The sequence below is a fragment of the Corvus hawaiiensis genome, chromosome 8 (assembly GCF_020740725.1).
Source record: "Corvus hawaiiensis isolate bCorHaw1 chromosome 8, bCorHaw1.pri.cur, whole genome shotgun sequence".
NCBI classification, from domain to species: domain Eukaryota; kingdom Metazoa; phylum Chordata; class Aves; order Passeriformes; family Corvidae; genus Corvus; species Corvus hawaiiensis.
The window spans coordinates 5812576-5823413 of NC_063220.1; the positions used below are offsets into that span (position 1 = coordinate 5812576).

At 46.2% G+C, this 10838-nt stretch overlaps 1 protein-coding gene across 1 annotated transcript; it reads left to right on the top strand.

Annotated features, from left to right (window-relative positions):
• The first annotated feature begins 4784 nt into the window (after nt 1-4784).
• On the top strand, nt 4785-9022 carry LOC125329459. The gene is made up of 2 exons (XM_048311525.1): nt 4785-5859; nt 7538-9022. The coding sequence occupies exons 1-2, from the start codon at nt 5644-5646 to the stop codon at nt 8057-8059; spliced, it is 738 nt and encodes a 245-aa protein (XP_048167482.1). The 5' UTR covers nt 4785-5643; the 3' UTR covers nt 8060-9022.
• The last annotated feature ends 1816 nt before the right edge of the window (nt 9023-10838 follow it).

The window sequence follows — 10838 nt, forward strand, 5'->3', positions numbered from 1 at the left end:
CTGGCAGCCCCGGGACCCCAAAATCCCCCTGGCAACCCCAGAACCCCCAAAACCCCCTGGCAGCCCTGGGACCCCCAAATCCCCATGGCAACCCCAGAACTCCCAAATCCCCCTGGCAGCCCCGGGACCCCCAAATCCCCATGGCAACCCCAGAACTCCCAAATTCCCCTGGCAGCCCCGGGACCCCCAAATCCCCATGGCAACCCCAGAACTCCCAAATTCCCCTGGCAGCCCCGGGACCCCCAAATCCCCATGGCAACCCCAGAACTCCCAAATTCCCCTGGCAGCCCCGGGACCCCCGGCCCGTACGGCCCCGAAGCACCGGCAGAGGGCGCGCTGGGGCCGCGCGGAGTGGCGGCCGTTTTTGGGGCGTTATTTGAGGTTTGGGGGTGTCTGTGCGTTATTTGGGGATTAGGGGTGTCTGTGTTTTATTTAGGGTTTGGGGGTGTCTGTGCGTTATTTTGGGATTAGGGGTGTCTGTGTTTTATTTAGGGTTTAGGGGCGTCTGTGTGTTATTTGGGGATTAGGGATGTCTGTGTATTATTTGGGATTTAGGGACCCTATGTTTTATTTGGAGTTTAGGGACATCTTCCACTATCCCAGGTTGCTCCAAACACCGTGCAGCCTGGCCTTGGACACTTCCAGGGATGAGGCAGCCACAGCTTCCCTGGGCAACCTGTGCCAAGAGCCTCATGACTCTCAGGGAAAGGAGACAAAACCCATTCCTTGCTTCCCCAGCAGGAAGCAGTTGTGGTGGCACAGACCCAGACCGCCAAGGGGGCAGTCCCTGGGAAAATTACCTGGAGTTTCTAATCGTGCTCATGTCCCTCATTTTTTGGTAGCACTGAGACATTTTTTGGTAGCACTGAGAAGAGCTGATCTCATGGATGGGCCATGGGATGAAGGTAGATGAGGCACTTTTGGCTTCTGGACTAACCACATTGGCTTCATGCGTCTGAAACACCAGGCAATGTCAGCGCTGCGATTAAATGTTTCCCTTTAGTTTCCAGAATTAAGAGGGATGAGGCTGCTTTTTTACCTTACAGAGCCCTTTTCTTGGAGATGTGCAATGTTGTAATAGTGCCACAAAACTGCCACGGGGCTCAACAGGTCCAGCTGGATTTGTTCCTGACACAGCCCAGCTGCAAGCAGAGGCGAGGACACCCCATGCTCAGCACTGCTCTCCCAGAGGGAGCAGCGCGTTCCCTGCGCTTTCAGCCACCCCGCCAGGAAGCTCAAAAACCTGCACTCAAAAACAGGAAAAGAAAGCAAGAAACAAAAGCCCCGAGAGCCGTGCTCTCGGCAAACTTCACAACTTAACAGCTGCTTTGTTCTGTGACACGAAGGGTCACACCTGCCCCATCCGCTGCTCAGGGGGGAAGTTTGCATGGAAGGACAGCGAAGTGTAAATCAGAGTGTTCATCACAAACACGCACAGCATTGCTCCCAAGTCAGCTTCACACGTACTGAGAAATGTGGGTCCCCTCCTTCTGTAGCTCTGCCCTTTCCCTCCCAGGAGTGCAGCAGTTGCATTTTTTAATTCTTTTTCTATCTCTTCTTGAGCATCCACTTCCAATATTTTTCTTCCTGCACTCCGAGCATTTAATCCCTTTCCTGTACTCCAATCTACAAATGATTTAAAAGAGAATCAGAAGCAGTGAGTGACCCTAGTCAGTGAGTGTTTGCTTCACGTTTCAAGCTGGTGATTACAACTAAAATCTCACTATCTGGGCCACGAGCCTCTGGTGAAAATCCAATAGTAAACATGCCACGTGAGGCAAGCATTTGACATCTGCAAACGGGTGCCATCTGTTTCCTCCTTTAAGAGTATTACCCGTCTAAGAAAGGAAGAGACGCATGAAACTTGGTCTGAGGTCAAAAGAGTGTGAGTGAGATCAGGGGGTTTTGATTGCAAAGTAAAGTGGGGGATAGATTCACCCCTACCCACACACACACAGCTCTTCTTGGCAAGTGGAGGTGAGATAATTCCAAGTGATACGAAGTCACACCTTAAAGTTTGGGGGAACTCGGGATGCAGAGGCAATGCTATAGCCCAGACTTCTTCTTAGGGCCACACCAAGGCCTCCTCTAAATGAGGAACCGAGTAACATCAGAAGACAAAATTTTGACTCAGCTTTTTGCAATTCTACTTCTGCTCCCACCCCCAACTCCTGGAACAGGGACCAGGGCCCTGTTCTGTGCCAGGAACAGCTCATTGCTTCTCTTTTCATGACACACTTTGCTCCCGTGGTCAGCAGCAATGGAGTTGGTGCCTTCACTCTCATCTTTTCCACTTCTGGGCATTGTTTCAGACACCTGGGTTGTCAGAGGAACTTCAGCTCTCCTTGGCTCCCCTGCAACCCTGCGTGACTCTGGCTTATCAGGGATTTGGGACTGACTTCTCTGTCTCTGTTCTTAGGTGTTACAAGCCAGCACTTATCCCAGTTTCACAGAAACTCCTCATGGTTTAAAAGATTTATGTCACATTTGGTCCAGGATGGCTGGCTGGAGGAAAGCACCTACCTGCTTTGTAGGCACTAAGGCAGGTCAGAGAGGATTTCCTGAGCTCTGGGTGTTGTAGCAGGACTGTTGCTGGTCCCCTGGCAGACTCTGGACTGTTTCTAGTTCAGGACAGCGTGCTGGAGCAGTGGCATCCCTTCAACAGCACTGAGGAAGAGATTTACTGTGCGTTTCACTTTGCTCTTGTTTCCTTATGCTCTCAGTCTTACAGGCGAGCATCCTTCTGGGTTTTGATGCAGGTTGGGCACATCCTGAGCTCCTGATCTGACACGAGGAGTGTGACTGTCCCCTAAAATATCAAAAAAATTCTTTAAAAAATAATCTAAATGTTGGTAGATAAGGTGGATAGCTACTGAAGCCTACACACTTCTGAAAGTCATGTTTCTTTTCGCGGGAGGATCAAAGGATAATGCAAAGCTGTGTATTAAACAGGATGGAGAGTTTTGCTGAAGAGGGAACTGCCTTGGCCCCAGTGTACGCAGTAATGACACGGCACAAGAAGGAACAGGAGGTCATAAAAGAGCAAACTCCATGAACTCCAGTTTCAGACGGCGGGAGTAGAATCAGAACCTGCCATTAAAGCAGGAACGTGGGACTGTTTTTTCCCAGCTCCATGGAAGTCACCCATTGTGTGCAGCGCTCGCACATTCATTAAGCACAACGCGCAATTACAAGCGAAAAGCTGCTGGTGTCTCACTTGAACCAGGGAAATGCTTTCAGGGGAGAACAGGGTTTTGATAATGACAGGTTTTAGGCTGCAGGTTTAAATGGAAAGAGGGAACTCTTTACGTGTGGCCAGCCGTGGCAGCGGCAGCTATGTCACACAGCTCTCATCTGTCTGAGCCGGGCGACAAGTGTGGGCAGCACCACGAGTACCTTGGTCTGTGAAACAATACAGCTCTCTCTCGCCAGTGAAATGAGTTGGGCTCCTGCTGTTGCTGTTTTCTCTCCCCCTTGGCAGGGTAAGGCACTTCTGCAATGCAGATTGCTCTGTCTCTACACGCCCGAAGGCATTTAGACCTGGAGGCAGTGACCTGGTCTGAAGACCCACAGACAAAACCCACCTCCTGCTTGTCCACAGGGATTTCCCGATCCGGGTTTGCTGGAACATATCTCCAAAACAACTGTGGCTCAGGGAGTGTCTGAAAAATCTTTGAAGGATGAGTAATAAAAAAAATTAATACTTTTTTTTTTCTGCCAAATGGGACAAGGAAAGCCTTTTAGGGGAAAATTCTTTGCCAGGAAATCTTTTTAGTGCTTTTTGAAATTTTTTTCTCAGGTACTCCTAGCAAGGCCACATTGTGTTTCTATATGAAGGCACCATTATGTATACAACAGCACTGCAAACAATCAGGGCTGCAGCAGGGATGACTCACAGCTCCATTACTTTGTGAGCATCGTGACATCTCTACATGCAAATTGTTACTGTCAGCCCCGTATCTGAATTTGTGTGTGGCTCATACAGAGCTGTGGGCACAGACCCTGACCCCTGAGGGCTGGTGGGGGTGTAGCTGCAGTAGCCACTCACACCGAGTTTTGTTCTCTGCCTGAGAATTGTTTTAACCCTCAAATGAAAAAATACCAGAGCTGATAAGGAAAGGAGTGTTGCACCTTTGCAGCTGGATAGAGAAGGGCTGGGTGGAAGTGTTTCTCTGGGCTCCCATCTCGCTCCTCTCTCACTCCTGACCTGCTGGTCCAGCAGCCAGGGGGGTGTTGCTGCTGAGGGTCCTGCCCTGAGCCATCTGCCAGGCAGCCTAGAGCCCTGACCTGCATCCAGCTGATGGTCTCATGGATCACAACCAAAGCTCTTTAGTGCACAGTCAGGGCTCTGAATACGTGCATGCAAATGTTTATGGTTGCCCTGGATTGAGAGGGATCTGTAGTTCATCCAGGACACCCGCAAACATTTGCATGAATGTATTCAGAGTGGGCAAACATTTATGAATACCTCGAGTAAGCTAGAAGCCCTGGAGGGCGAGGGGATTGCAAATCCCCTCTGTATTCCTTCCACAAGTACAGTGAGCACAGTGATGGCTCCACAGCGTGCGATGGAGAAGAGTCAATTCATCCCTCAGGGCCAAAGCTCTGCATGCAAACTGGCCCCAGTGGGGCAGGGAACAGAGGTGCTGCCCTCCCAGTGACAGGAGGTGTCCCCTGTCCCTGGGTACAGTAAGGAGCCCTGTGCTGCCATGATATGCTCATGATATGCCAACTGTTGCAACTACACACGTTCATCTGTTTCCAGCAGATGATACCACCAATGTATCTCCAAACCAAAACTCTGAAGCTGCTTCCCTGGCTGCCCTTTCTCTGAGCTACGTGGGTTGTAAGCTGTTCAGGGCAGCTATGGCTTTTGCTGGGAACATTTGCTCATCTTTGGCTGAAAGAAGTCCTGCTGTTTTCATGGTCTCTTGCCAAACTTGCACTGGTGCTGGGCTGCTCGAAGGCAGAGCATCCCTCTCCTGACACAAACAATGAAGCAGTTTGGACCTCCTCAGATCTCCAGGGCTGTAGCCCATCTCCAACCACACCGAGGAAGACAAGTGGCATAGGACTTCTTGGGAGGAATTTTTTATTGCAGCTTCCTACACTGTCTTTCCTGAACTGTTGGTTCACTGTGTTGACTTAATTCACCTTTCGCCCCGCTGAGCTAAAGCCCTGAGTGTTTTGGTGTCAGGGATCCCTGGTCAGTCACAAGGGCAGTGATCTGCCTGCTCCAAATAGGCTGAGTGACGACTCCTGCGTGTGGTTGTTGATCTTCTCTAATTGCTGCCACGTCAGCAGCCACATCAGGCTGTCTGAGATGACGGTGGGAGACTCTGTAATCCCTGCAAATTCCCCCCTCACCTGAGCCCTTTGCGTTCTTGGTTCAGATTTGCTGGCCTTCTGCGAGGAGCTCTCAGAGGATAAAAGCAGCATTAATGGTTTGAGGGTTTCAGACCTCAGCAAAGGCATCCCCTGCCTGTGATACTGCTGGGAGCTGTTTGTGCTGTGTCTGCTGGCACCGGGCACTGCAGGTTGTCGAGGGATTCCCTGGTACCAGATTATGCATTAGAGGAAAACTGGGAGAGAGAGTTATTCTGGAATACACACTGCTTCCGAACTCCTCTGGATCCTGCTGACATGGAGAGGCCTGCCTCAATGCTGTGCCTGAGAACTTGCTACATAAAACACTTCAAGCCACTTGGTGTTGCTGAAAATCCACCTGAGCTGGGGCAATCCCCTCTCTCCAGGAGCGGCCTTTGCTGTTCTAGGACGGTGAAACGAGAGTGGTCAAACACTGTCAGCAAGTGTGCCTTGCCCATCATCCCAGAATATCCAGGCTTCCAGGATGTAAAGGTTTGTGTGCCAGAACTCTCTTTGCAATATATGGTGACTGCTACCTATTCTTCTGCAGGATGAATAATTCCCTTATGCTCTGGAAAGCTGATGTTTGATATGATAATAAAGTCTGAGCTGTGATTGGGTATAGAAAAACTTATCTTGAAAGACTTTTATTCTGCTACATTTTAAAGCTGATTATTATTTTTAGGTTGATTTTGTTTTTTAAACCATTTTTAAAAGTTTGAGTTAGGAAGAGTGCTTCAGTCAGGTTTTAGTGTTCTTCAATTACCTAACTTATTCCAAAAGTACAACCACTGTAGGCAAGGACATCAGATTTGCTGGGTCCCTTCCAGAATGAAGTGTGATGGAATAGTGGGAGATCAAAAACTTGATTGCTTTTCAGTTTACATGGCATGTCCAACCCACTACTACTCATTTGAGCTCAATGTTTTTCATTCATTACGAGCAGGCAGCGTGCCAGGGGCTGATGATGGAGTGCCCTACTGAGACACTGCCAGGCTCTCAAACCAGATTTGTGGCTGGACCCTGAGCAAGTATCTAGACTTAATTAGAGATTGTCAAAAACTGCATGAGTGATGGCTTTTTTTTTTATACCAAAGGCATTGTCAGGCATAATAAACGATTGCAAAATGTTCCACGACCCCGCTGTGGCTGTCATCTACAAACAGTATAGTCTTTCTTTTTATTGATTAGAAACAGTAATATAATATAAACCAGTTCTTCTCTCAAGCCAAACTGCTAAGGTTTTCAGAGAAAAAGCCATGGTCTGCCTTAACTTGCTGTACAGAAACCAGCCATTGCTCCTGGTAGCTGAGACAGGCCAGGGTGTCTTGGAATACCTGTGAGAAAGGTGCAAATGGCAGAGCAGGGACTTTGAAAATCCAGGGGACATTAAACTCCGGAAAGGCAACCTTTTACATGGTGAGTTTCTACCAAAATTTTATCTCCCAGTCAATAAAAGGACTCACAGCATGGATGTTCCCCCAAAATCAACCTAAAGACACCCAAGTGTATCAATGGGGGCTGGACCGGGTCTTCCTTTACTATTTAAATAACTTGAGTATTAATTTGGCTGGCTAGAAAGGAGAGAGGCATCCTGTAATGGGAAAGGAGGAGAAAAAATTATGTATAACAATAATAATAATAATAATAATCTTCATCGTTTTAAGATGTAGAAATATATTGTATGTGAAAATTGCAATTCTTGTAAAAATACACTACAGTTCAGCAGTTACCTGGGATTAAAGAAAGAGGGGAAAAAAGAATCTCTTAGAAGTGGGATCAAGTTTTGCCTTGGGAAATAGCAGCTACAAGCTAATGGAATTTGAAAAGGATAAACCTAAAGTTCTATTAAGACAGACAAGTGAGAAATTATTTCAAAAAGTTAAGATTTTCACAGAGGCAACACAAAATTGTGGCAGTACGTCACAGTCAGCTGGAGGTAAAAGTGCTCAGCATTAACCTCAACCCAATGGACTTCTGTTCCAGAGAGGGATTGTTTGGTCTTCAGGGAATTTGGATTAAGAATCTCAAACACTGTCTAACAGCTGTTTACTGTATGGAACCTTAATCCTTAGATCCTTTTTCTATTTAAGCCAGCATACTTTAATTCAGATTTCCTTCTTCCTTCTGCCCCCAATCCTGCCTCTCCCTCCCCCTCTATTTAAAACAGTTACCAAGAAATTATTTGGGAAATCCAGCCTCCAACCAAATTTTCCAGGATCTGGAAAGAGGGAAGAGCTCATCACCACAACTCAATAATCTCCCAAGGAGAGCCTCGTTAGTCCATTGCCTGGGGAGCTCCTCAGGAGGCTGCTTGAAAGGCCACCAGACCACCAGCCCTGGCTTCCAGGACAAACCTTTGCAGGAATACTTCAACGAGAGGCTGATGGAGCTGGGGAACTACGAAAGCAAGAGGTCCAAAAGGAAAACAAAGGCAGATAAGAACCAGCCCCTGCTCCTGGCCCAGAGAGGGTTTCAGCGCAGGAGCAGCTGCAGCGCTCTGCTGGTGCTGGGCCATGGCACGGAGGGTGAGGAGTCCTGCAGCTCAGCAAACCAGCACAGCAAGGGAGTGATGGAGTGTCAGGATCAAAAGGAAACCCAGAACGTCCTAAAGCTCAACATGGGTGACTTCTTGGATCTTCTGACAATGCACATCACTGCTCCTCTAGAAGCATTTGTACAAAAGAAGTGATACTGGAGCTGGTTACAGATTTTTGTGCAGTCCTAGAACCCAGGAAGGGTTGTTCCTGTTCAGCACCATTCTGATTCTAGCTCATGTGTATCAGTCCCCTCTGATGCAGAAAGGTGCTTGTTATGGGATTGTTCTTGATTAACATTGCATATATTTGTTTTCAATTATCTCCTGCAAAGAATCAGCACTATTGAGCCATAGGTGCAGCTTATAGCAGTGTTCTAAATATGTGCATGTATTACTAGAATGCTTAAGTTGCCTTCAAAAAACGTGGTTAGTGTCAGAGGAGCAGCTTGTTTCCTGCTGTGCAGTTTGTGTTAGTTAATCTGAAGAAAGAATGTTGTATTCTGCCTCGTTATTTCGCTTGTTTTAAACCTCTTGCTTTTATCATGTCACTGTGGCCCAACTCGTTGATGTTCTTACTGTGACTTGTTGCTGACACAGAAATAGTTGATGAGAAATTACTGATTTTCACTCATTGCCACACGTAATCACCAGGTGGATCACTGCAAGGGTTTGATGCATGAAGAAGCAAACACAGACATAAGATCTACTTTTAAATATGATCAGCTATTATGGTTTCATTTGCAGACTCAAAAACCTTTGACTCAAAAACCACTGCAAGAGCAAAGAGGAAAAAATGCAAGATTTAAGTTAGAATGATGGAATTAAGTATGAAAGAAGGCTCCTTCCCTCTTTCCTACCGTAAATCCAAGAACCACATAGTGAATTCCTAATGTAATCTGAACTTCAAATTGTTTATTGTATTTTAATGTTTATCGTGGTCATGTAAGTATAAAATGTCAGCTGCAGCTGGATCTTTTTACTATGGGAAATGTCAGTGTTTAATTCCACAGTGAATATCAGACCCAAAATGAGGCAATGATTTTAAGCTTCCAGAAAGATCTATTACTGCCTGTGGTATCATCAGCAATAAATTCCTCATTACAGTTGTGGTTTGAATTGATGTTTCTCTCTTTGCTTTCAGACTTATTTTAATGTGAGTTAACAAGTAAGCCATGCCCCTGGCTACACATAATCCCTTCCAGTGCTGACTGGAATCCCTTCCATCACTTTTCCCTCCTTGTTCCTCTCATCTCTTCAGCCCTAGTGAAACCTGCCTCAACGTGTGCCTTGTCCCTTCTGCAGGTCATATTTTCCTTCTTCCCAACACCTATTTACACAAATATTTCTTCTGCTTTGCCTCCTCAGCTCTTGGGCCTCATATTTGTGTCTTTCAGACTCTGAAGATATGTGGAAATGGGAGGGCAGATTAAGGAACTTCTCACATCCCTCTGCCAGCTCCCTCAGGAAACAACCAGGAGTTTCCCCCCCCAAAAAAAGGGAAGGGAAACATATAAGACTCATTCCACAACCTTTTCCCCATCCTGGAATCAAGATAATCTAAGGGAACTGAGACGGGATACTGAGAGCTCTCAGTCCTTTGTGTGTGGGAGAAAGCACTAAATACTTAGGCCAAATGAATTTTTCAGAATTCCCAGTTGCCTTCCTGCTGCAAATGGAGGGAGCAGCCAATTAGGTGAGATTTTCCCTGCAGGAAAAATAAAAAAGATAGAGATATATATATATATATATATTTTTTTTTTTTTTTTTTTTTTAAGATTTAAAAGAAAGTCTGAAACCCATAATACATTAGCAGATGCCATTGAAGGGATGCATCTGGTTTTCATTTTGAGTTTGCCAGAGGTTAGTTTCTCCTCTAGGAGTGAATGCATAATAGTAACATGGTATTATGTGAGGGCATAATAATAACAGTGCATGAGGGGAAAGGAACAGTATTAATGGGACACAGGCAACCTTAATTCTTTCATTTCTTAAAACATGTGGCTTTGCACACTTGAATGTGTCCTTTTGAAGTTTGGCTTTGCAAGTCATTTCCGATCTACAAGCTTTTCAGAAAAGGCAAACTGCCTGCCTTTTTGCTCCTGATATTTTAATGTCTGTCACACTGCAACAACTGCAGATTAGCAGGTCTGGAGCATCCTGAGCCTCTCTGCAGACCTCTGCCATTTAACAGAGGTATTTGGAGACGTGCACTATTAGGGTGTGGCTGACATTTGCTGACAGCGAAGGACAACAAAGTTTCCTTAAGAAAAGAATTAGCAGCAATAAATTAAAGATAAACGCAGAAAACCAGGTATTTTCTTCACTGAAAGAGTGGTCAGGCATTGGAACAGGTTGCCTAGGGAGGGTGGTGGAATCATCATCCTTGGAAGTGTTCCAGGAATGACTTAATGCTATGGTTTAGTGGACAAGGTGGTGTTTGGTCAAAGGCTGGACCTGATGATCTTGGAAGTCTTTTCCAGCCTTCTATGGTTCTGTGATTTACTCAAGCATCTGTAAATGGGCTATTCAAGCTGTTCAGCCTCTGGGCAGTTCCTCTTCTCCACTCAAGACAATTCAGAGCACCAGTTTTTAACAGGCCGCATTTTATTTTTTACTTTTACTAAATACCAAATGTGAAACAGAATTTCAAAACCCCAAAAACTAGAGTCTGACTTGGCAGAAACTTGTAGTGTTTCCTCCCCCAGAAGAACCCCATCGACCTGAAATTGCACAGTCAGGCCCATTTATGGTATTTTTCATCTGTAAAGCACCCTGAGGAATTAAAAAAAGTTGACATGCTTTTTAAATTGGATTTCCTTCAAAACAGTGTCACGACTTTCCTCTGAGAAGCTGCACATCCCATGTCAGAGATAGTGGAAAAGTCTAAGAAGATTAGATCTCCCAAGGGGCAACATTATCTAGATGTTGCTGC

Coding starts and splice junctions, on each gene's coding strand:
- LOC125329459 (XM_048311525.1), top strand. CDS start 5,644: ATGGAGAGGCCTGCCTCAATGCTGTGCCTGAGAACTTGCTACATAAAA. Junction 5,860..7,537: donor CAGGCTTCCAGGATGTAAAG/GTTTGTGTGCCA, acceptor TATTTAAAACAG/TTACCAAGAAATTATTTGGG.